Genomic DNA, 27,426 nt, shown 5'->3' on the forward strand with positions numbered 1-27,426 from the left:
TTTCATAGAGTGGTTTAAGCACGAAATAAATCAGCGGGACTTAATGTAATTAGACAGGTGAAGTTAGTAAAAAATAGTGTGCTCCTTAATAAAGGAGAATTTCGATCATGCGGCTTCGAAAATTGCAAACTTTTATGGCTTAATATGTGTATTTGTATTATTTTATCTACATTTTAGAAACTTGTAGTGCCATGAAATAAAGATCCTGGGAAGCTGCCACCATGACAGAATAGTGTTCAACTATCACACAACTTTTCTTTTGGAACGAGTTCCCGGTATCTTTGCATGTCCTGAGGCAAATGAACAGAGCGTAGGTTTTGCTGCATGAAAGCTATAGCCAGCTAAAGCCACAACACGAACGTATCGTGTACGATTATGGTCTTTACCTTTTATGTTCCCAAACGGTCGAATGTAGCAGTAGCGTTTGATTCGGTGTCATGCACCGGACCGGACATTGTTTCAAGCCGTCTTAGTACGAGCATAATTTCCCTGAAGCTGAGCGTTGTGCAATGACGATCTTGAAGCGAAATGCTAGTAGTGAAAAGATAGTGATCATGATATTGAATATCATTAAATCTTGAAATTCTTTCTTTGGAACATTATCATCGTACGGAGATAATCATCATATTTTCTGGTGAACTGATGAACAAGCGACACCATCTCGTTGAGTTTGATGCATTTAAATAAAGTACGTATTTTAAATTAACCTAACAACTTACGGGATGACGTTGAATAAATGCATTTGAAATACATGTAGGAAGATGTGTGCTCCGGTTCTTGCCGATGCATGCTTTTTTTTTGCTGGTAAACGGAGGCAAAAGTTGAAGGTGGCCTGTGCAAGAGATGCAGAAATAATATGTATATATATATATATATATATATATATATATATAAAGTACGACGCTTATGGAGCTCGCACCTGCCGTCGCTATGGTAACAACCGGACTCGTGGCGATAATTGCTCAACTCAATTCCGGTCCACTTGATTATGTTGATTTATGCTTCGCGTCGTATTGATTTCTTTGACGGTGTTTCTTCTTGTAGCAATGATGTGTCAACGAATAGATAAGTGCATTGGCATGGCCGGTGACAACCGGTGACATATTAAAAAATCCTTCATTTTTATTCATGTTAAGATCAAAGCTAAAATGGTTATAAGTGTTCTTTACAACACACTTTGTATTAGTAGAAGTATATTGTTCAATATACTTTGTATTAGCTACAAAAAAAAAACATTTGTATCCTAAACCTCGCACAAACTGACCCATAAAGTGATGTTTTGATTAATGATTGCCTACTATCAGGCGAGGGAAACTTCCCTGAAGAAAACGTTTATTTTACACCTTTAGGCTTTTTTGCTAGGGCAGACAGATATAAGGTAGTTCAAGCACAAGTTGTTGTCTTATTTTATACCTGTTCTTAGGAAGAAGAATTTAACTGACAGCGTTTATAATGAATAGTTTGGCAATACATTCGAAATGTAATAAAAAAATCGTGGGAAGTAGTGCTATAAACTGATTATTGAGCAATAAATCGTAAATATTTATTGTAGCTAGTTTAAACATATTGAAATTAAACCGAGCCGATCGTTAGGCAATGATAGTTTTTCATCTAAAATTTTGTACCTGCTTTGCCTACCTTTAGGCGTTGAATGCACCCCAAACGTGGCGTAAATTTTAATTAACGTTCCACCGTTTTCAAAGCATTTTTTCCTTAAATTAACTTTACATCGCTTCTGTCTACTATACCATACCAGATAAAACATAGCAGAAAACATACTAATGAAGACATTGTAGCGTGTTGCTTGGCATCGTAATAAAAAAAAGCATTTCAATAGCCGTCTTTCATCCATCGATAACGAGTTGACAATGAAAGCAACAAAAAAAAAACAAGGAAAACAAACCCATAAAGCAAAAACTACTTCGCCACCATGAATCATGCCATCATCAAAGCGTGGCTAGATCGTTGAGTGAACGCTTAGCGCAAGCAAAATAACATCACAAGAAATTCGCACAAAATAGTTCGCAGGCATTCGCGTTCGGAGGCGTTGTGCGACGGGGTGCGCAAAAGTGTAACAAAAACCGAGACCGATACTTTCATCCCAGGACTTGGTTCGGAGATCGACGGTTAGCATCATACCACTGGCATAGTTCCTACGCCACCATACTCGTCTATTTTCTATCGATAGGTCTATTAGTCAATCAAATGTGTCTGCCAACTTACGCGAACGCTCATACGCTAAGCGGTGGTTCCGACCGTATTATGTGTTTCTGCCGTGTGACACGTGCTGGGTTGCTGGATCGTGCTCGAACCAGATGGTACGTGATGTTTGACGCTGGTCGTCCTTTTTTGCTTTGCTGTTGTTGTTGCTTCTTGTATCCTATCGCTGGCGCAGAAGATGTATGATATGGTCGTGTCTGCGTGCGATTTATTCAATCATCTGTTCGTGAAGATCCATATCCTACAAACTTCGGTACGATACATCGATTTGTGGAGGTTTTTGCAAATTCAGCGCTGTGTACGCCACATGCTACATAAAACAACAAACAATTCATGTCGTTTATCTCTGAGTACTGTACTGAGAAGCAATAGTGCATGTAGGTAAAAAAAAGATAAAGTATGAATAAAATAATAAGCCAAAAGATGTACAGCGCCTAAAAGTATGCATTTTTCATTTTAATGTTGGGTGCTTTCTAGATAGGCGATTCTAGATAGTCTAGTTTTTTGTCAAATCGTCTCGAAATAAAAGCCTTAATCAATAGTACTGACGGGAAAGGATACGTTCTTCTGTTGTATTTTATTTTGTATTACAACATACAGAAGCACAAATATGGAGAAATATGCATGAATCAGCACATGTAAAGCTGCACTGCTTTATTTTACTATTCGCAATTAATTAAACTGCTTCATAACAGCCCAAGCGTCCAGGGATTGGCGAGAACATCAAACTACTGTTTGCTTTCCCCGTATTGTACACATTGTAACAGCTTCAGTGTAATCCATAGCCACTGTTTATTTGTGATCTTGTACACCAACAGCTTCCGGCTTTCATGCTCTCGCCGCCGGAGCGTAGCTTCCGATTGCAGCAATCATCCGACTCGTGCCACCACTCGGCACGTCTAGGATCATTTCACGCCGGAACGAAAACGAAATGAAACGAACGAGCGAAGGATGCAATCGCTTGACAGTCAGAATAGGAAAAACGTATTACGTGCAGTAAACACTGATTATCCTTGTTACGTTCGCGCTTCGCATGCCAGATTACGGCGTTTCGCAAGCTGCACCCACCCAGTCCCAGGCGTTCCGTGTGGCAATATTTGTAACATTTCATTTCGAAGCTATGCCACCCACACGCTTTCTCCCCACCGAGCCGAGGGACGGTTTCGTTTTAGCCTTCATCACAACCTGTTAGAGATCAAAATTCTGTATCGGAGCCAGCTGCAGAACGGATCAAAGAAAAGGAAGAAATATATGAAGAAAGAGTTTGCTTCCTTCCGGCAACATCCGGGGAGTTTCGATTTGCGTGTTCGCTGTCCCAGCGAGCATCTTCATCATCCTCATCAATGGATTCGATGGTTATTATCATCCGCTTACGGGGGCGTATTTCTTGTTGCGTTTATTGTTGCTCATTGCCTTCGAACGGAATGGGAACATCATCCTCGACACTCAACAATCGCATTAGGAAACAATCTCCAAGAAACAGCGGTAACGCTGCGGGAAGCAAACTAGACGAGCCCCATGCTGAGACAGCGAAAAACGGATCTTCCATTTTGCTCCCCTTTCCGTTTATGCTGGTCTGTGCGCAGCACAAATGGATCGGCGTATAGGAGGATGGAGCCATACAGAAGCTCGATGCTTGAAGAGACGATTTCGTTTCGCTTTAGCAGCATTAGAAAAACAAACCAAAAGTCGATGCTGGACACGTTTCGTTTGATGTTTAAAAATGGAAATAAAGAAGACAAAAGCATTTTAGCTATTGTGCACACGATTGGTAACGAAAATGTGTCATTAGTGCAAGAAATAACGTTCAACTGCACGATATGAGTTATTGGATTAATGTTTTGCTCATGGAGTTTGTAAAAAAAACGCCCAAATTCATGCAATTTGTGTGACAAAAGAAGTTTTAATTATGGGATTAAGTTTGTACACAACCGCGACGTTAGTAATATCCCAAACCTCAGCAATCGTCCAACAAGCAATAATTGTATGCTTTAAAAAAGCCTAAAAGTATGCAATTTATGTAGCAACAGTATTTTTTATATGGTTTCGTTTTTAAGCTATGTAAGAATAGATCTGTGTAACGTATTGGTAAAGTCATATGTGCTTCCGTATTGATGCTCACTTTATCCTCAAAACAGCCTTATGGACTGAATTACAATTTTATAATATTTAATTACGTATAACATATGTACATTGGCCATAAATGTGTTAATCCCCCTAAGACGCAAAGGTATGCTGTGCCTGATCTTATGCAATCACTTGTTTTTTGGTCCTTTTCTATCGCCGGAAGTGATGCTATAAAATTGTTTTCGGTCCTTTACAAGATTGGGCCAGTTTGAGTACCGTGGGTAAATCCCTTGAACCATGTCGGGTAATTGCATAAAGTTAGGCGTTGCACACTGAAGCTAAGAAACAGCTTGTAAATGACTTCATCTATCTTCGAGATCAGAGTGTAAATATGTTACATTTGAATAATATACAAGGAAGTGGGTTTGTATTAATATCATAAAGAAAGGAATGTGGCACACTTTTCCAACAGCTGAACATTGCGGCCAACCTAGTACCTTCAAAATTCCATTCATTCCTATCAAGTGTACCATAAAAAAACGGAATGGCACCCGAAACAACCGTCAGAATATCAACCGCACGGTCAACCCATCCGCCCGTTTGATGTTACACCTGTCCGATAGCTGGTTCCCTGTGCGCCTTGCTCGTAGTAGCCGGAGCGGGAATGTGTGAGGAAGTAAGGGAACGGAATCGAAAGCAATCCGCAAAGTAGACGGAATCTCTCGGCGGATCTTGTTGACTACTCAAACGTATTAAGAAGCGTGGATTATATCACAGGGCCGAGATTCAGCCGAGGTCAATCGTAGTAACACAGCAGAGAAAAACAAGCTGCCCTTCCATGCTGGAAGCATTCCCTCCTCAGTTCCACCCTCTCCCATACCGTTCCCGGTCGGCCCACCAAACCGGAGCTAATCCGGAACATTCTTTTCGCCCAATTGTACTCATCGTTTGGCAGAGTGGTTCGTTGTGCACGGCTCGGTATGTGCTCGGTATATGTGAATGGATGGGTTTCTTCTGCTTCTTACCAAATTCCCAGAAATGCGTATCACTCGCGAGCAGAAGATGCGAAAGTCATGCGTGTCGGGATGTTTGTACCATCATTGTTTTGCCCTTTTTGCCTTTCCCTCCCCTGTTTTTCTCTCTTTCCCCCCGTTTAACACAAACATCAATTCCTGTACGCTCCTGTATCTGTATATGGTGGCCAATTTTTCGGCACGGATGCGCATTCCCACCATAATGCCAAGGCCTCTTTAAATGACATTTTCGGTTTCGTCCGCAGTTTTCGTATTTTTTTTGCCGATGCAGCTTTTGGGTTGATGGCGGACCGTAAAGTGACTCAAGGTGCGGGCGGGCTGAGGAAGGGAAGGGGAGGGTAAGTGAAGTGGTAAGAACGCGAATACCAAACGCGGGTAAGGCATGCTGGGGCGTTTATCGCGAATCCTTCATCGGGCCGGGCGGTTCAGCCACCCCGGAAAAGCGGAAAAGAAGGAAAATCAATTCGGATATGAGTGGGAATAAAATAAATAGGTCATCGCAAAGCCTCACCACGCTGTACATAAGCGGCCGTTTTAGGTGGGCCTTTTGCGTAGGGGAGGGTTGAGGGGATGAGACCGTGCCCACTGCTACACAGGCGCAAAGCGGGACGCACACAGAAACACACCACCACACCAACACGGTGGCACCGCACCTGCGGAAAACGTCCGCACTCGAACGCGCCGTCGAGGTCCAACGGTGGGAGAATGAACTTTCAGCATGTTGTTTTGGAGCAGCAGCATTATGCTGGTTTGGGGACGCCACACGAGAGCCGTAGCATTCTATTAGATCAGTAGCATTAGGGCAAAAAAAAACACCCGGAACGAATGGGAGACCATTAGACAACGAGATAGCATGAGATAGCCGTAGCCTGTATGATGATTTGATGACCAAGTTTTATGTGTGTATCGCTTGCGTGCTTTCGGTTCCCAGCAGCTCTCAATCGTTGCCGATAGGAATGACCAGCGCTCGGTGCCATTACACAGACCGGGCGTTAACAGGTTGGTTGTAAACTGCAACGTAACGGCCCCGTTTTCGCTTATCTGTTTCTCGATACGAGTCTTTTCTAGGGAGTCATCCCGGAGCATGGTAAGCGATCCAGAGAAGGAAGAACTAAGCTAAATGGCGCAGAAAGGATGCTGGTGGGATGCATCAATCAGAAAACTCATCTTCAATTACACGGCAGCGCACAGGGAGAGGGGAAGCACTTCTATCAGCTCGTTCATCAGGGCCAAGTTCATTGGAATTGGCAATAATTACAGCGCCTGGTGCGGTTTTGGTGTCTGCGTACGGTACGGTACCGGATGAAAGGTTCAAGTTCAACTTCTGGTTACCGCTCGAACACCAGCGCATGTGTGCAGCAGCAGTGTGGTATGATTTGGTACGGTTGAAAAGTCATTTGCAAACTGTAAACTAATAGCTAGGCGACTGTTACCATACGAAACCATTAAAAGTGGTGCCCGGCAGCGCTCAAATCGCACCACCATGTACAGTTTAATGCCGGTTTAATTATCGCTTAGTTGTACGCCCGTTAAAGGTGAACCCACTTTGCACAATTTAACTACAGTTACCTGTGTCTAATAAACCAGTAAATAACGATTGTTTGTGTTGTTTCAAGGCATAATTTATGTGGCTTACCCCTCCAACAAATTTTTGACAAAGTTATAAGAGTAATGGTATGCCCGGTGGCATGATGGTAGCTGCGCCGATCTTTACACGAACGGACCGGACCTAAATCCCATCCGGACGAGTCCCCCGTAGTAAGGACTGACTATCCGACGACGTGGTAAAATAAGTAGATACAGCCCGGCCATTCTTATGAAGAACAAAAATGAGAGGATAAGTAGTTTTATTATACCTTTCTCAGATAAGCTGACATTTGAATCTGCAGAGCTCTTATAAATCCCATGTAACTCGTTCATCTCACCATAGGACCGTGTATTTTTCGAAAACATTTCTCACATTTTTTCAAGAACTTGAGGCTATGTTTCTTTCGTTTATAATATATTGTATTGCAATCTACTAATGGGCCCTGCTAAACTAATCTGCTTTGTAATATTACTGAGAATACCTTTAAGAGTCTTCCAAGGAATTCTTGATTTCTATTATTGTATTTCGTTGTGGTTGTGACCACTCAATTTATCAAGGAATTTTTATAGCCCAAGCACTTTGCAGCGGGTATTGACAATATTTGAGGAATGATTTATTGAGTAATGTGTATTTTTACATGATTTACATCATAATTCTATCAACATTTAATGTAGACACAGCAGAAAAGCTCTCCAAATAGTGACCATATAAACTAAAAACTAAGAAATGCTATAAATAATTCGTAAAGCTGCTATAACATTCACTCTGACTATTCCCTATTTGTGATAGTTCAAAAATTTCCTTAAGACATCATTAAGCGCAAAACGACACGAGTGATTAAATAAACTTCAAAATATTCAAAAAGGCTGGTGATCCACTATGATCCACTTTCTTAAACACTAAGCAAAAACCGGAGGTGGAAAGCACAAACGAAAACCTCACCGTAAAGCCAAAGCTTTCGCTAGTTTAATTCTATTTCTTATCCACTGTCATCTGCTCGATCCACCCTTTTTTCCTGTTCGCCAAACATTTGTTTGCGGCTAGGATGGAAGAATAGTGAAAGCTATTGTCATGCTGGCCGGACAATGGTATTCCGGATTTACGTGCGATGCGCCCCGTGTCTGGTGTTTTCGCGCTGCACCATCCATAAATGGCTCACGTACGCTACAGTCGATCCTGTCCGGGCGTTTGGTTGGAGTCTCTTCCGTTTGAGGGTTTCCGCCAAACGTGACCAAACTTCAAACCTAGCAAGGAAATCCAGCCCCCCCCCCCCCCCTGCCCTCCTCGCTGCCTTGTAATGTTGTTCCACGTCGATCCGTCCCAACGCAGCCAGGGAAACCAATTCAAAGAAAAGGCTCCGGCACTGTCTGTTGGGTCATTATTCGGCACTGTTCGGTACTGATGCAAGGCCGAGGCACACCTCAAACTCCATGGAATCCATGGAAGGATTCTCACCCTCAGTGTTTGGATTAGTAGTCTAAACACAAACATTTTACAGCAACGTGCCACAGCAGGCAAATGGGCACGGGATATACAGGCCGCTCTAGTGCTCCAGCTAGCGTGTGTGTGAGAGAGAGTAAGAGATATAGAGCTTTCGCCGCGAAGTGAAAATGCATCCATGGTGTTTCCACTCACCCAGTTCGTCCTACCCGATTGCGACTTTCGCCGGAAAATCGGGCACTGGGTTCGTCTGCAACAGCTACACGTCGAGCAGTTGAACCCATAAATTTTCCTGCCCAGACAGCCGAGACGGCCCGAGTCAGAAACCAGGCCAAACGCACACCATCACACTGGGGTCGTGTGTGTGTGTAGGGCAGTCGAACAGCGGGCTGTGAACATCGGTCCCGATCGGCAAATGGCGATGCACTCGGGAAAAATGTGTCTCTGTAACATTGAGATGCACTTCCGAAATTTCTCCGAAAACTTAAAAGAGAAAGGCACCGGAAGAGAAAAGGCGGCAGGGGAAGTAGTGGCAGAGAAAGAGAGAGAGAGGGAGTGAGATAAACTAGATGCATTCAAACCGAGTGCAATATTGCCATTTCCTGGTAATGTACTAGCGGGAGAGAATTATCCAACTTTCTCCAGCTTTTCCAACCAAGGGGAAAAATGCACTGACCGAAATGGAGCCGAAACCCAACGGGATCCACATCGTCGGTTGTTCGAAAACCCGAAGCTGGTCGTCGCAGGTGTGTGAAACCTTTTCGAAACCGACCGGGTAAATCATTCCCATGTTGGGTGTCCTGCCGTGATGAGGGCACGACTGGCTTTTCCCTAGTACGGCATACCCAAAGGAGTTGCCCTGTTACTGGTGCGTTGTTTCCTGCCGTTTGGGAAAGTGCATCAAACCAACGCACCCAAATGCACCCACACGCAAGAGGGAGACCCGAGATGCCTACGAGAACCTTTGAAAAACAACCAAATACAAGTACCAGGGTGTTTGACCTGGTTTTACCACAACGGAACGAATTCGTTGGATCGTTACGGGGTCATAGATTAAATTTTCTCCAAAGTTTATTGTGAAAAATATTTGCCATGAAATAATATTTGTTGGGATAAATTTCTCCAATATTCATCAATCTGCTCTTCCCACAATGTTTGTGTTTCCCGCAACCATTAAGTTTCCCCCAAAGGCGACGACTTCTAACCTTGCTGAATGCCCATTGCCTTGGACCCGGTTTTTTTCTACTAGATTCTTCCGTTTCGAGGACTAACTCACCGAATTTTATTACCTTTGTTTAGCCTCGGTATACTGCTTGGCTTGGCCTCATGACCTTCACCAGAGCACACACACTTTACTGCTGGCATGCCATGACTTCCGCCTGTAGCGAGCATTTGCTTTGATGGTTTAGTTACTCTTATGTAACGCCACTTAAGGTAAACAACAACAAAAAAGGTACACTTAAACATTCTGAAGATTTTTGCGCTGAATGAAGCAGTACCAAGAATTACCTTCGCGTTGCTGAATGCGTCGTGTCGTTTTACTTTTCCGAGAAATTTCAAACAAAACGGTATCATTTGGTATTGTGACAGGTAATAAACAATTATGTGGCTCCAGAGACTAGTGCGCATAGTAAATTGTGGTACATGTTTAAGTGTACTGCTGCCCGGCTACAGTTCACTTATTATAGCGCCTGCATGTATGTAATACTTATTTGTCATTTTTATGTTTTTTGCTGAACATATTATGTATATATAGGTGCTGTTTATTTTATATCACTCAGCCTCAGCCAAAGGTTAATTTAAAGAACCCCGGAAAAATGGAATTTGCTGCTGAGTAAATCTACATCAAAAGTAAATAATTAAGGCATACTTTCAGGCGCTACAAAGCCCAGAACATTTAACGACTTATAGTGGGAATTGCCAACATGTCTGACTTCATTCGATTTGACTAACAGGGCAACCAAGAAAAGTTGTAAAAAGGTTAGTTAAATATAAGTCCGAAAATGAATACTTACGAAATAAAAGAAAATAAAAGAAAAATAGAATCCATACGAATAATATTCAATACTATATAATTTATACATAAATTTAATATCTTTCTCGTCTTATTGTAATGGTTGCAACACATTACTCTGCTCTTTGGATCATAGGTCAGAGTGTGAGTTTGGATTTTGAAAAATTCGGCACGGATTCGGTCCGTGAGTTCACAATTTGTCTAAACATTGCATACTTTTTGGCGCTCCCAATAGTATGTAACGTGGAGTAGTATCTAATAAACAATTGCCAAGAAAATAATTGACGAATTCCATTAATGGAGTAGATAGTTTTTTTTTTGGCAAAACAAGCAATATATCTATTGAGCATTATCGAAAAATTGTCTAATGGCCGAGAATAGTTCTCTTCACATGAGTTGCGTTTTTCCGTTCGCATCCCCGATCAATACTCAATTACAAGGAAGAGATATTAATATCCATTTTTCAGCACACTTCGCACACGTCGAACGTGACATTTTCATTCGGCTTCGGCATCTTCCCATTGAATCGACCGCAAGAATGTGTGGGTGGCTGTGTGTATGTGGCGTTTCACTCATCCAAAACTTCAATATTAATGGTTCAATTCGTCGGAAGCATCCATAAACGATCATTATCTCGATGTAATCTCTCGCAAATGAGTTTGCCCTCGGCTCGGGAGGGTGTGGGGACAATCGGCAACAGAGGTTATCGCTGCCGATTGAAACAAAACCGATAAAGGGCGACGGATGTATGCGCTGTTCGCAAAAGATTGAGTGCGAAAAGCGACGAAACCATCCCTATTGTGTCCGGCAGCTGCAAGTAAAGTATGTCAAGATGCATAGCGTGACGGCATCGTGTGTGGGCGATGCACTCGATGCAAGCGAAAGGATGTGTATTCGTTCCGTTTTTTTGTGGGTAATTTAATTTCTACCATCTTTTCCCTCTTACCAATGGCGTCTGTTGGCTCTCAAGGCGTCGAACCGTGATCATCTAGTACGGTGCTCGAAAGTCCTCTCGACTCTCGGTGTGTGTCTGTGTGTAGGACAAGGGTAAACCACAGAATGCTTCATATGACTGCATTTGTACGCCCACCAAACATACGTTGATGAGGCGAAGGCGTTCATTTCAATGCTTGCCGCTGTTATAGTGATGATGCGGGAAAATTGAAAGAAAGATCGTCCCCATCCTACAAACCCTGCGGGACGGGTATCGCAATCCGTCCATCCGGCACGCCGTAAGAATTGTCGATTTATGACTTCCATCGAACATTCTACATTGGACGTCGAATCGCGTGGGAGTTGTCCGCTTCCGGTAGATTGAACCGGTTCGGTTCCCACAAACGATGAAGGATCGACCTCGAAAACACTTCTACGGTCGCTTCGTGTGCACATCTTTCTCCCGGGAGGGAGCTTATCGTCGACACCCGTCAAGCATCTTCTGCGGACTTTGTCCTCTCCCCTTCCCCCCCTGGTGTTTGTGGGAGAAGAAAAAATGCAAACCTCCCCCACCCATCGTTTCGACAAATGTGTAGCTTGGGGCAATCCTTAATAGAGTGTCATCAAGGAGGAAAATGCACAGAACATCGGTATGAGACAAATAGCAGGGTGACGCAACGACATCAACCACCACAGCCGCAGATCGCTTGGCCTTGAAATTGTTCCACGAGCACAAAGTGCTAACGGATTGGCGGGAATGGGCCGAACGAGATGCCTTCACATTGCACAGGACGAGTCAAATATTTACACTTCAATGCAATCCATAAGCGGCGCGGTAACTGTTGATGACACAGGAGCAGGTACGGAGACACACGATGCTTGATGCAAACCCGGAAAGCATTAAACCTTAATCCCAACTAGAAAGACCGGGGTTTTCCTTCTCGAGCAGAGAACATCTTCCGCACGGCTCGCGGCTAGTCCGGCGGGGATTAGCAGCAGTTCCCATCCAATGAGAAGCGTGTACCGAGAAGCTCAGCAACACAGAAACTACATCCATTGCGCCCCTCGTGGGGACATTTAGCATTCGGTTAATGATGTTAAATCTATGGATGGCACACCGTAGGCCAAATTCACTTAATGTTTAGTTGAAAAATGGTCTTTAATAGCTGTGAGCTTTAAATAATTCAATCAGTCCAATCCAATAGACCTCATTTTCAGTATTCCATTCTTCAGCCGATGCGAGATGGAGATGCGTTTTAGAACAGCGTGAATGGCTGCATTCCTAAGAAAATCTACTAATGTGTATTTGACATCACAAAGAAAAACACATGATCAGCCATTTTCCTGCCACTATGTATTCCGGTGTGTAGTCTGGATGGGCTGGAACAACCTATTACGCAAAAGAGAAGTGACCAGGAATTGTTCTAATTGGAATTGATTATCCTTGAGTGGGCAGGCCGCAGTCCCAGTCCTTTGACAGGTGTGCCTTTTTTGTAGTGTGCCTCCCAACCGAAAGGGAACAGCGGAATAAGAGGCATGTAAAAGGAGGGAATCATGTAATGAATATTCATGACCTACCCCAAAGATTCCCCCATTCCAGTGCCAGAGATGATTTCAGTCAAGGTCTTCTGGTGATGGTATTTGTGGAGTAGTGTAGCAGGAATTTTAGCCTCCAATGGTGGAGGCTTACTGTTTGTAATAAATGAATTCCTCTCCCACAGTTGTTGCACCTGGCGCTGGTGGTTTCAGTTCATTTTTTGTTTGTTGCCTTGTGATGAAGCGAACGGGTAGCCTTCCAGGGATTAGTGTGACCTTCTCTGATCCACCGAAAATCCCCGAAATAGAACGCCCTTGGCGGTGGATTTTTGGGAAAGGAATTGCAGTATAAAATAATGATTTTGAAATATTATGGCATGCCGTGTAAAAGTCCTCCGACACTAATTGAAAGTGACAAACAGCTTTAGTTGAAGCTGGTTTTGATTGTGAATATAGTTTCGTTTTATGTTCTTTGACACTCAGCGGTACCGCTCGAGTTTGGACTTTTTCTTAATTTTTTATTTTTTAGCTTATACTTAGATATTTAATTGTAAACTTACGTCATTGATGTATATTTGGGATTGGTTTGTTGACAGATCTGAGATGTGGATGAACTCACTCGGCTTATTCGTTTTTATTTACTATTGCCCCTAAAGGTATGCAAATGCTTTTCAAACACAATATCACGGGAGTTAGAGCTCATTCGAGTTTTATGGGCAGTAAACATGCCAAAACCCGTCCTTTTGCTCCTAATAATGCGTAGAAACGTAGAAAAGTAGATGAGCTTTTCTATGTATGTAACATGGCGATTGCATACTTTCAGGCGCTGCGTGTGACAGACAATTACGCGAAAAAATGTAATTATGGCATAGAATTTTCACTAACGCATAGTCATACTAAACCATGTATCAAATATCACATCTTAGTGTGAAATGCCGTATCTTTTAAGCTGCATAAAATTTGTATTCCAAGTAACATAGAACTACCAGAAAAGGCCAAATGTGTATTAAGCATCATGGTGGTGCCATGGGAACATGTGAAGTTCATAATCAGCACTGCCACGGAAATCTTTATGGTGATGACGGAAATAATTTTCTCCAGGCTGTGGACTAGGCCTGCAAAGTTACATGGCGGTATGTTGTGAATTGATAAGTCTAATGTACACAAAAACGTTTGGAAAGCAACAAAAGTAGAAATCGGTGTAGCTCTTTCACAAAGCAGAGTATTTACGTTCAACGAAGATAACGAAATGTTTGGTGATTGACGTATCTACAGCGCTGACTTTCAATTCCCTCAACATTACGCATAACTTATCGTTCGCTTACATGGAGGCCCCATGTTACAAACGCCTAGAAGCGAAGGAGCATTTCACTGCAACTCATCTCATAAACGTGTGGAGAACAATAGAATCGTGCCGACCGTTCAAGCATATATGGTTGTTGGATTTTGCGCACACCCACCAGAAGCTGACCCACCTTTGTAAAACAAGAGCTCCACCGTGGTGGCACAGCGAGAACACAATGCTGTTGTGAATGAAAGAAGAACACAAAAAAACACACACAAATGATCCTGCCAAGAAGCCTGGAACCTTCCAGCGAAGATGGCATTGAAGTAAAACCGTGTCCATGGAGAATTAGAAACCATTGTGCATGTGCACCGAACCTGTAAACGCCATTAATTTAATGCCTGCACATGTATGTGCGCCCAGGAACGGCCACATGTAGGCAAAACGACTCGTGCAGGAAGCGAACCATTATGAGATGTTTGCGAGATCGGCCGTTGAATGTGCTCGGTGAGTGGCGAACGGAGCTTAATGGGGGCAAAAGAAAAGCTAAAGACAAGTAATATCACACACACCCGCACACACACCAACATGGGATTGCATGGGAAGCGGTTACGGTCGGAAAGTGTTTGACGTGTGGTTAAATGGTGATAATTGTAATTGCTGCACTTTTGCACTTTGCAAATTTGATTTATCGTCCTCCGGTGGCGAGATTGATTAATCACTTCGTCTCACTGTTGCCTCTTTTGACTGGTGCAAGATGAGTTGTTGGACACCCTACACACCCTTCTGTCTGTTGTTGGTCCAACTGTTACGAATGTGGATGTAGCGGTGGATAATGGTGGTGAGTGACTTTTAAAGGAGCCATGCATACTACTAGGCGGTTCCATGTGTTAATTCAACGTGAGTGGTGAGTTTCTGGTTTCTGGCTTGAAGGTGTATTGGAGATAGGAAAAAGGACCACCAACTTGCAACGATATCAGAGTGCATCAGAATTACGCTGGAAACAATTGGTAAAAAGTGTTAGTGTACGTTAGTACATGCCTTTTTTTCAATTCCTCTCTGTTTCCTTTGTCTTTTGACTGAATACAAGAAGTATGACTACAAAAAACAATGGATTCTAGGTAACCAATAAGAAAAGCTCGCGGCAAAATATATTCACATGCAGCTCTGATGTGGACGATAATACACGCAGAGTACGTTTCATTGTAATGACAGGCTGGGCGAGGATTAATTTACCTAAAAGCACTATTAATGATGCACAAAGCAGCAGGTTGGTATTACTGGCCACTGAAAAGATTGTTTTCGATTGAACAAACCAATTGAACTCAAAAGGAGTTTAACTACTAAAAATCTATCTACTTACTGCATGTGGAAGATCAGATCGTTCGTGTTTGTGCTCTCGTGATATTTACGTCCTTAGATTCAAATCAGAAATTGTAACATCGTGGACGAGCCTGATGGTGTTGAAATTTCTTTAGGCGCCAGTCTCCACACGACAGGACCGGTCCAAAATCCCATCCGTATCAATCCTCCGTACGCAAAAGTCTATATATAAAAAACGACTTCCCATTTACATCGCGTGTATGAAGTGGCTCTATTTTGGCTGGTGTTCTGTTGTCATTAGTTCAAAAATACAAGTTTTATCCACAAAAACAAATCATTTCAAGCTTAAAATAAAATTAATATTAAATGCATACATAAAATAATAAACACCCACTAATGGCATGTAAACAAACAAATGAGCGCAGAAATGCCTCGGAGAAATGAACTTTTTTGCTGGATTGAGCTAATTCAAAAAGTCTCGGAGAAAAAGTCTTTTTTTTTTAACCAAAGGTTGCCAGAACTTTTGAGCGATGGTAGAATGCGGTTGCTATGGATTTGACAGCAGCCGTAGTGCACTTTGCTAGCAGCAGTGTTGCCAGCAATATCATTCGGTGATTGCTCAATAGTTCTGTCATTACAATGCTCGAAAAACCCTGTAACATCAACGTCACGTCGCTTGATCTTTGTTTCCATTTGCCATTTCAAATTCACCCAATCGACAACTACTTAATAAATTTCAACTGTATGTAATATTCTTCACAACCAATGGAGGTAGGGGACGTGAAATTATTGCAAATCATTTCCACTGCCCCGATACCTCCTTGAAGGATCATTTATTAATCACAAACCACCATCAATGCCGCTACAAATCCACATAAGTTTCACTAGCTGTAAGTCCAATTTAAGGTGCCATTATTTGTTTCCAACTTCCCGTAGCGGGTTTGGGACAAACTTTGGGCAAACTTTCCGCTTTAGCCGCTTATGTTACGTGGGAGGTATGTGGCAAGTTTCCACACCTTCCACGGTAATTATTAGTAACGCGTTAGTTATGTGTGATGTAAAGACAAAATTTAGCGAACGTTTTGCCCGGGCTCCATCTCTCGTGAACGGTTAGTAAAAGGCACATGAACTCTGCCAGCAGCAGAAGGCAAAGTTTTGTGCAGTAAGTCGGTTCTGTGGTCGACGATTTGTGATGTTTAAACTGTGCGTTAGTTGAGGGATGTATGCTATTCCTACTCTTTCCAGCGTTTGTTGGGTAACGGGCAATTCACAAATTTTGACAGCAGCAGTAGTTTTTGTATCCTTTTCCCTTATTTGAATATCATTCCGACTGATAACATTTTTATCCATTGCGTCACAAAACAGCGTGTGCACTCTGCTGTGCGGTTGAAACATGCAAATGACATTTTATGCTACGGAACGTATTGCATCTCAATGCGGCAGATGGGTTTTGCTTGGCAGTCAGTTCACCATACGCATTAAATGGTGCAGTTACATTAGTGCATAACGCGAGCATGACATTAATGACGCAATGGCCTACCGTGATATGAACCCTTACCTCCCCCCCCCCCCGCCCCCTCTACCCATTCCATACGAACTCTGCCTCCATCCCATTATTTTGCATCCTTCCCCGTTAATGAGATCTTTCACTCTCCGTTCGCGGAAAAGCGCAAACAAAACGTGGGGTTTGGTCGAAAGCATAACGAATATCTCTAATGAAAAGAGCCCGCCTGGGACGCTGGCGTTCTTCGCTGAGCGTTTGCGGTTGCACTTGACGCGGCTGCTGGAGACGCCACTCCGTATAGCGTAAACGTAATCTACGAGCCCGAAGAAGCCGCAACTGCATTTCGATTGGTGAAAGGTTACGAGCCGAGTGGTACGTTGCACCTTCCCGTGTATGACCCCGTGACATTTGTGCCCTCGTCGGAATCACCGGGTCAACCGCGCACCACCGGTTGAGTGGTGCAGAAGGGGAATGGGTTTGCTTGTTTTTTTTTTGTGGCACTTCCTCAACGTCACGACGAGGCAGGACGCCGGGCATGGGGCACTGCAGTCGGGGGCAACCATTCTGTTCGAGTCCGTTGTCGAACGAGCGAGTGCATCGCAAGGTAAAGGTCAAAAGTCAGGTGACTTTGAGGTTTCATCTGGTTCGGGTACGATAGAACAGCTGCGCTCCGGTTGCAACCAAGCCGCACGGTATCTTCGGTATCTATTTTTGGAGTGCCGCATTTTGATGCGGAAAAAGGTTTGAAGTGGTAGATAAAGAGCGAACCAACAACATGAAAAATACCCTCACAGTTATCACAGATAAATAGGCTCCCTCTCCTCTCCTCTTCTCTCTCTCTCGGTGAGTGGGACAAGAGCTTGTATATAAACTACATAATACGAACGCTGATTGACATTTTGCAATTACTTGCAGTCATACAATCAAAACGGAAGATTTATCTGCGATGGTAGTTACAGAAAACATGAAATAATCATTAGCTTTTAATTAAACTATGACTGAACTGGACACAGCTTTGCCTTGTAAGTGTTGTACGGAGCTATAAATATAAATCGAGCGAAAATGTCAGACAATGATCCTATCAATTTCCTTGCTCGTTTAACATACACACAGAACACATCAACAATGAAACGAGTTGTGAGTTTTTATGCCGAATTTCATTCCAAACTCCATCGTGGAGCAGCGCCACCAAGGAACGGAAGAATTCTAATCAAACTTTCCAGGAAAATATGCTGTTTGGTTCTGCTGCTCTCGGTTGGCAAGACAACGAGCTTTACGCGGGATCGTACCTGGTGCCTAACTACGTTTCTTCTTCTCTCACCTTTTCTTCCATTGCAGCGTGGATGCTCGGTTGGTTGATGTGCAAAACCGTACCCTACATACAGGGCGTATCCGTGGCAGCATCCGTCTACAGTTTGATAGCCGTTTCGCTCGACCGGTAAGTAGCGAGTAGCGAGAAGTGAAATGGAAAAAAGAAAGTTCTATGCAAAGCCGGTGATATACCTGATGGTACCCGGCCAGTTGCAACATTATGCAACGGCTCGCGTACAATCCGTCCGGTGAAGCACCGGGCTGCTCCATCGCGAATGTGAACACTTATTATCAACCTTTCGGACCCATACACATGCATGCCGCACCGATGATGGTGGGGGCGTTTTTGTCAACGAACGTTTCATGTGCAAGATGGACGCTTAGGTAAAGTTTCGAAATTGATCCCGGCGCTGAGCGCAAGCAGCAGTCCGACACTGGTTGCCGTCTCACGGGAATGGACGAGCCTCCGAGGTAAGCCGGTAAGAAGTCCTGCTCCGGAATCTATCGGGCAAATTAACGCCGCTCGGGCGTGCTGAGATGAATGCTAATTTGGACGTATCTCATCGGTACGCTTCGTTGGCACGCTTGGCTCGGGAGTGTTTCCTGAGAAGCTTCAAACCCGACCGGGGTTATGGCCGGTGACTGCTACTGCATGCGTGAAAGGTACGCCTTGCTCTGACTGACAGATAAATAGTTCCCAATGGAACATACGCCACACATCGGGGGCGAGTCGAGCGTCTGGTTTCGTAAGGGGTAGCCGGGTAGTGTAAGGGGTTGTAGGTTGGGGTTGTGTGTTGGCAGAAAAAGCAGCTGCATAGTAATCTGTTGCATATGCCGGGTGGATGTAATGTGATGCTGCTTCACCAGAAGGAGAAGGAGCCGTGGATGGCAAGGAAGTGCCCATCAATGCAATGGCATAATACCATTGTGCTACCAGTCAGGCGTACGCCAACAATCCCCCGACAGTGCCTTATACATATTCAATTCCATTTCGGACCGTCGACTGGACGGGCTGGAGGAAGCACGCGCCCCAGAACACGGCTATCAACAATAGTAGTCGCAGGTTCTATTGAATTTAGGCACATTACCAATGCACCGGAGCACTGGATGGATGATTACAATCGCAGGCACGATTGAATGAGCCGGAACGGGACGGAAAGTGTGAGCAATGTTTATGAACATACAGTTAATCTACTTTTCCTTGCCGTTCCAAAGCTTGCCGCTGTCCATTCACCAGACGATGACGCGGCAGGCACGATTTGAATTGTGTCCGTGCATATATTAGTGTGTACCTCTTTTTTCGCACTGTGACTTTCGGTTTCAGCACAAGGCACTTCGCTTGGAGTGTTGAATGCTAAAGAATTGTTTCAATTCCATGGCATCTAATCAGATTCTGTTGGAAGTGTTCCAATTAGATATCAAAATATCTTGAGCAAACAAACAATTCGACCGTGCTCTATTATTGCTTTCCAGGTGCAATAATGGAGTTTTTTTAGGAAGAACTTTGAAAGGAATTGAAGTCAGTGAAAGATGAGTGAGAAACACTGAACCAAAGCAGTTAAACAATCCTTATGGACTATTAATAGGTTGTAAACTTTAATTGCATACCTTTAGGCGTTTAGGATCTCCAACATATGAGAATGACATTAATAGTATGTGGAAGGCATGTTCCCAATATATACTATTATAGCGCACTGCTATAATATGCGTGTGTCGAATCCTGATCCAATATCGTTTATACTTCAATGTTGAAGAATCGACTTTTTTCGTTGCTGTTTACCTATCTAGCATTCAAGGCGACTTTTTGACGCGATGAAGGAAAAAACTTTAACAAAAACAAATGTTTCAAATCGAAGGCATTTTTAACCATTAATTTCACATCTTTAGCTCAATGTTGTGCTATAAACTAGCTCAGCTGTCGAAATTATTACCTGCAAGAGTCGCTGTGTTTTGAATAAATCTTCACCATAGTGTCAATTTAGTTGCAAACTTATTATTTCTATCCTAGCTGCAATGTTTTTTTTCGATAGGTTACTGTATTTTCTTCTACGAACATTTAAAAAGCATCGGTTTCATTAATTAACCGAATAGCGTAATGCACGATGACCCTGTTCTGTTCCTGTCTATAATTCACCAAATTATACTTTATATGAGTAATTATGGTGCAATGGTGGTCGCTTGTAGCACACCCACTAACATCAACAGTGGTCGGATAAAATGTAGTCGCGTGTCAGTGGACAGCTGTGGGAACCATATTGTACCACTTACAATCAACTTTAGTAATCGATTATACGGTTGATTAAATTTCTCATTAAACTGTGGTAGCTTTGGTGATGGTAATGATGATGTGATTTGATATCGCTTACGGTTAGCCAAGCGTGGCCCAGAGTAGCCCACTGCTTTTCAACGAAAGCTTCAAAGTAAACGGACAAATTCTTAGGAAAAATTGGTTCAGGCTCACACCTACCCCCCCGTGCACGTGTTTAATGCGATTTGGTATTTGATTCCGAGAGAATTATTTTAATAACTCTCCCACATCCAGCGTGATACGCGAGGGTATCGCCCCTAACAGATTGCGTGTACTTACCATGCTGCAGCATGAAACAAGTGAATGATTGCATTACTTTCCACTTAATCGTTTAATCGACACGCGCGCTCGCGCCCTGTTGCAGACCCGACCACGCAAATGCTATCAATTTATTATTTACAGGCTAATTAGTGTAATCCTCTGCGCAGCTTCAAGTATCGATACACTCATGCCGATCGTGTCCCCCGAAACAACGTGTGTCTCCTTCGCGCCGGAATTCAATCAGCACCAATCAATTTCAGCGCTATATTGCAAAATGTCTCTAATTCCTTGCATCGTTGAACTTCGACAGCCGGCGTATCGGTGTAGGGGCCAACCCAGGATGGTCGTTGTGCAACATCGATGCATCGGTAACGCCACTGCGCGATATTAAGTCAATTACGGGATTTTAATCGATCGGCTCTAAATTGGCCATCGCTGTTGCCCATGCAAACGGTGCCCACGGTGCGGCATCTCGGGGTGGAAAATTGATTTTGTTTTTTGCCTGCATTGCATTCGTCACGATTGTTTCTGCCATTGCAAATGCAGGACGCTAGTTTTTTTTCTTGTTCTAAAACAAAAAATGTAATCAATATGTAGATGTAATAAGTTTTCAAAAACTAAACTCTAAAAAGTTTCATATAAAAAAAATTACTTAAATTGATGCAACAAGTTTACAGATATTTACAGATATTTAAAATGCTTTCATTAACAAAATTAATTGCTCAAAGCCAACAACCAACTCAATTCCGTACCAACCAACCAATAAATGTACTAAAATGTATGTAGGTCGATTGTCGGTTTAGTTATTTACACATATTAATCACCATATCGCAAGTTAGTTAATCACTGTTTCATTCGTTGGACATATTCTCATTTATTCTATTTCGCGTTCATATTTTATGCGGTCAAGCTGTCTAATAGCTTGCTTGTTAAAAACTTTTGACACAGTCTTCCGTTAAGATAGTTTCATTATTTGGCAAAAGAGGGCGCTATCATACAGATAGTTCTCTAGTGCTCTGAATGTGTGACGTTCTTTCAGTTACAAATCGTGGATTTATTCAGTGATAACTACAGATAGGAGCGATTAATAATATCTCAAAGGATTTGTTGGAAAATTTGCTGACATTTATTGTGATTAAAATAATTGGATCGTTATTCTTTTTAAAAGAGTAATTCTATAGCAATCTACAAACTCCATTAAATACATTTAATTATTTTATATTATACAGCTTGTTTAGATTTAACCTGAAGCTAACTTCAATTAATAACTGGTACTTACTGGTACTGGTTTGTTGTTGTTGCCTCAATATAACGTAGAGGAATTGTAATTGGTGTTAGTGTATCAGCTTGGTGTAAGTTTGTATTGAGTTCTTTCTCGCCAACAATTGCATTTTGCGTAAGATAGTGTGCAAGAAACTGTTATAACGTGAGAATTGCATATGAATATTGTGTTTAATACGCACAACCCAACTGTTGAACCAACTCTCAATGGAGGAGCGAAGCAACATTATGCAACAATCCACCAATCAACCCTTCAACAATGTTCGGTTCGTCCGGGTAAACCCGTTGCCATCGAAATAATGTGCCAGTGTGGCGAAGCAAACAACTGACGGGCACGGTTGTCAAATTGAGACCATATCCACATCAATGCGCTGGATCCGTGGATTGAATGCTAGCAAAACAGCGGGCCAAACCGTTGGGAAAGAAAAGCAAAAGACGGAGCTTTTTCCCATTGCGATGCATTCCCTAACCCGGCACATTTTCCACCCCACCCGGACCGTTTCCCTCGGCGATATGTGGAATGTTTATTCGTATTTATTTTTCACCCAACGCGCCCACCCCCTAAACCCCGAGCGCATTGCAATCGCCCGAATGGAATAGTGCTGGTCGGGGAGCTTTTATGCTTTTTCCCCCGGCTGAAATCGGCTTCTGGTACATTCTGTACAGTCGGTGCCGGATGCCGGGGTAGGTTGTTGATGGTATGTTTTACATTGCACCAAGAAGGGTGTACACACATACACATACACGGTATGCCGGCAGGTTGACGAGTGAGGTGAGCGAGTTCTTCTTCATGGATTCCGAAAGAATTGGTATGCGACACATACATATCACACAAACACACACACACACCACTCCACTAGAAGGTGGAAGGAAGAAAGGATAGATCGCGTGGAGGACGGTTTGTATGCATGTTTGCCTTTTGTTTCGGTGTCCCATGTTGATGCTGCCGACGCTATGCGATCATCAGCGGTATGTGTAAGAAGTGGAAAGATTGTTGAAAAACTGCGATTATTTTTCCACTACTCATCGTGTGAGTGTGGAGCTTTCCTGCTTGAAATGGTGGGACGAAGTACGAGGCAAGTGTTGATTTAAATAACTTTGGAATTATGAAGTGTTGCATCAAAAGTTTACCATAGAATATCCATCCATTTATTACAAAGCATTGAGAATCTTCCCGGGGATGGCACTTCATTTAGTTTAAAAATTTCCTCTTTAAATCTGCTTGCTCTCAAGATGTATCACCTTTCAGGACGTATTCTTAGTACATATGGAAGTTGATATAAATGCTGAAGAATTCTTTTTTCGTGTAAGGTGCTTTGGTGAGCTCGGCCAACCAACATTGGCTTGAAAAAAAGCAACGGATATGGCACACAGCGTCGTCTCCATATTTGAAATGCACTTCAACGACAGATGAAAAGCTTCTCCGGTATCACGGCGGTGCTGGGTTAATATTTTGAATAAACATCAACCTGCAAAGCTCATCTTACCACGGCTCTGGACGTTGCATGGGCCCTCAACCGTACCCTCGAAAAGCGTCATGCGCCCCAACCCAAAGAAGTCATTCTATGCAAAAATATTGGAAAAAGAACTCCTCTACCGTACATGTGCGCAGCGTGCACTAGCGGCAGAATGGTTCCTGCTGTGCAGTGAGCATTAAAGATACGATCTATTCTTCTTAAAGCTAACCTTTGCACTATGGCAACGGTTGGAAGTGGAACCCATCCCTTGCACATTGCGAACAAAAGGGCGCTCACTGGGCGCAGAGCAGCAATCCCCAAGCTTTGCCAATGGCTAGACATTCGACATCGAGTTAAGAGTGTTTTAAGAGCGGTCCAAAAACTTATTGACATGCGAGCGCGACCGCCGAGTTGGGGCCCCCAAAAGACACGCACCATTTTCAACTTAAAACTCCGAAACACACACACCGCACCGCAGCGACCATCTGGAAGGGTTTTAGGGTTTTTAGGGTCCATAAACAGGGTCAACTTTCGTCATCTTACAGTACAAACCCGGTACGAAACCATGTACGGCAAGTTCTCTGACACACACACATACCGGCGGTTTATGATCGAAGGGCTCGTTCCCTTTGTGTGGGAATTATTAATCACAACCCCCGCGTAAACTGTGGCCCCGGAGCCTTGAGCTTCCAAGCCGTTAGTGAATTGAAGGGCTACGATTGATCAAGCGTCACGCAAATATAGGTCGAACTGGTTCACGCGCCAAGAAGCATTAAAGCCGCCCTGTCTGGCTTCGGTTTGGTTCGGTTCGGTTTGTTTTGGTGAAATGAAATACACCAAAGTTTAGTTCGATCTGTCGCATAGGACGAGCCATCTAATAAGTTTAGGTTTGTTCTTATTTCATGAATCGGTGAGCGGTTCAGCTAATTCTTCACACCAAAAGCGTCTTTGCGTGATGGTTTTCGTTGCGATGCCGCATCAAGGTTGAAGTACCGTTTTGGAAACCTTCACCGGACCGATTGGGAGGGTCTGGAGTGTTGAAGAGGCTCTCGCCAAGGTGCGGCAAACGACAGCCGTCCATCAATCAAACGTGCCGAGATTATGACACAAATGAGAAGAGGGAGAAAAAAAAGTGCACCATAACATAATCGGTGTTGTACTTTTTCGTTTTGTTTTGGTTTTTGCCTCTCGATTCGTCGCACCAGCATCAGGAACGGGTTTGTTTGCTTTCAATGGGTTCAAATAATGGTTTTTTTTTTTGGGTATCGAGTGTTCGACGCAAAAGAACGACCTTAGAAAGGAAGATAAATCGACTATCTTTTGGAGGCTTGCCAGCCGGCAGCTGCACATAATGGTGGTGTTGCGCTAGAGATGATCGTCTCCCACACAGTTGAGGGTGTTGAGTCGTAACGAATAATTCTTTTGTAAACGGGTTTAAAATCGCAACGCGAGCTTAGTATGTAATCTTAATCTTGTGTTTCTAAGGTAGTGGGGAGACTAACGACTGCTAAAGAACTACGAAACGAACGTCGAGCGAAAGTATTTAATTTTGGCTACATATATTGTATTTTACCTCTTTTTTATCTGATAACTGTGAAGAAGGAATTGAAAGGGTATGGGTTTTAACAACTAACCCAGTTTAGTGTCGAATTTTATCGATCATAAAGTATGCCTGAATAAGTGGATGGATTAAAAAAGACTTTACGAGCCTGGTCGTCCGTTGTAATTCTAATGACGAGATCAGCTCATCTAGAGCCTGGCACAACTCGTTGTACTTTAGTGAGTGCTCCCTTCAACTCCACTTCTTCTCCAACTTCTACTCTATTGTCCTGGTCCATTAATTTTGGATCGTCTATAATTCGCATGCACGCCTCTGAGACATGGACTTTGTTCAAAAATGACAAAAGGAGTCGCTACTATGACGAGCTTCACGAGCTGTTCGACGAACTCACTGTCATAGGGCAGATTAGACTCGCCAGACGCCGGTGGGCTGGTCACGTCATGAGAATAGGGACCGGACGACCCAGTCCGTAAAGTCCTTTTAGGTCGTGCTCGTGGACAGAGGAGGCGTAGTAGGCCCAAATTGAGATGGAGTGATGGCGTTGATGCGTTCGCCAGAAAGGCCTGGATAATCAATTGGTAGACGAAGGCGCTCGACCGTGAGCAGTTAAGAGGATTTCTGCAGCAACCCAAGAACTCGAAGCGGTTGTAGCGCCGGATAAGTAAGTAAGTATGAGTCGCATGCAAATACTGAAACTGTTGCAGAAGACCGCCGTGACACATATGTTGAGTAGTGTTGCGGAGCATACTTTGCATATTCTGTTATTCTCTATTTCTGCAGCAGATCATCTAAGGTTTTGGTGATCTTGGGGGGAAAGGATATCATACAAAAGAATAAATTGACAATCCATCCGGAGTAAGTTAAAAACTAACTCGATCTGGAAGCTGTCTGTAGATTGAAAATGGAATAGTTTCTGTGCAAAACTGTTTCAAACTAAAAAATCTTTGAGTTGAGAGAACTTAGCAAGGAAAAGATCTCACCTAGAGGTTCGAAAGTTCGATGGGTCATTGAGGAAATGAAATAAATGATTCACGAGTGTTTGAAGACCTTCATATCTTTCTCCATAACATCAAAACCTAGTTATGCTGGACCGCATCAAGCCCTTGTTTCAACTAAATTCAATCCAATATCAAACGTTAATTTTAGTAGACACCAGCAGTACAAAAATCCCACAGCTTGTTTTTATTTTGTTTGCAACAGGCCATTTCCATTTACAATCGTTCCAACCACCATACAATTTTGCAATCATTTTAATTGCTACTTACAGCTCATGAATTTCATGAATGAACGAAATGAATGGGACTCTTGTAACAATCCTTCCAGCGATGGGACATCGGTACAGATGAAACATTTAGCAAAAAGCTATGCGAGGTTGTGAGTGTGATTTTGGTAAGCTGATGGCCAGGAAATGCAACACTGTTGTTTCCTTCCCTTCGGACGCTATGCTTATGTTTAGTGTATTGCTTATGCTTTCCACCGCTCGACACGCAAACCAAATGCAGTACACGACCCATAAGGGACAGAAGTGCTGCGACTCTCTCGGGCTTAATTGGCACGTGGCCGTTTCAATTCTGTTACCGAAAAGCGGAATGTTTATAGGGTGAGGCATTATTATTTAGCATTTTATTTCGATTTGGGCGCGATGCCAACGTTGCCAACGGACCGGAGACCTTAGTTTCTCGTCCCGTGCAGCACGTTGGCAAATGTGTGATACGATCGTTTGGTTTTTGTTTGTTTTTCCGGAAAATCCGAGACACAAAGATCTCCCACTGTGGATGAACAAGCCAAGGAAAGTGCATTCGCGAAAAAAAAACAAAATCCAGCTGGAGCAAAAGAGAAATGGTGAGAAAAGCGACAAGTAAGGTTAAGTCTCAGAATTGCACCACGGAATAAGCATAATTGAAAAGCTACGGCTGGTGCGCATAATGAACCGACCATGACTATGAATATGCATTACCCGTAGAGGACCGGTGGACCGGTAGTTGGTACATCTGCTTTCCAATCCTAGCAGCATCCGCGGACCATCCATCCATCAGCAGCGCCACACTAAACGTAACCCGTCAGTGGGTGGCCCTTTGCAAGTCCGCTTTGCCTACCTTGGGTAAGCAAGAGAGAGAGAGACAGAGAGAGGAACGATGGGGGTGAATATTGTTGGCCATTGTTTAGCGCCTTGCATGGACTCTATCGTCCATTCCTTTGTTGCCTGCCAGCAAAGGCGCCACTTTCGTCGGGTCCATCGAGTTGAAGATGGGTCGGATGGTGGATTGCAAAGACGTTGTGCTTCCTTCTTTATCTTTGCCGGT

At 43.3% G+C, this 27,426-nt stretch overlaps 1 protein-coding gene across 1 annotated transcript in view; it reads left to right on the forward strand.

Annotated features, from left to right (window-relative positions):
* Positions 1-27,426, forward strand: part of LOC128710211 (neuropeptide SIFamide receptor-like) — an 81,080-nt gene that overhangs the window by 23,925 nt on the left and 29,729 nt on the right. The window contains exon 3 of the mRNA XM_053805256.1: positions 18,283-18,382. Within this exon, the coding sequence (XP_053661231.1) occupies positions 18,283-18,382 (100 nt within the window). The remainder of the gene's footprint in view (positions 1-18,282; positions 18,383-27,426) is intronic.

The sequence above is a fragment of the Anopheles marshallii genome, chromosome 2, assembly GCF_943734725.1.
Source record: "Anopheles marshallii chromosome 2, idAnoMarsDA_429_01, whole genome shotgun sequence".
Taxonomy (NCBI): Eukaryota; Metazoa; Arthropoda; class Insecta; order Diptera; family Culicidae; genus Anopheles; species Anopheles marshallii.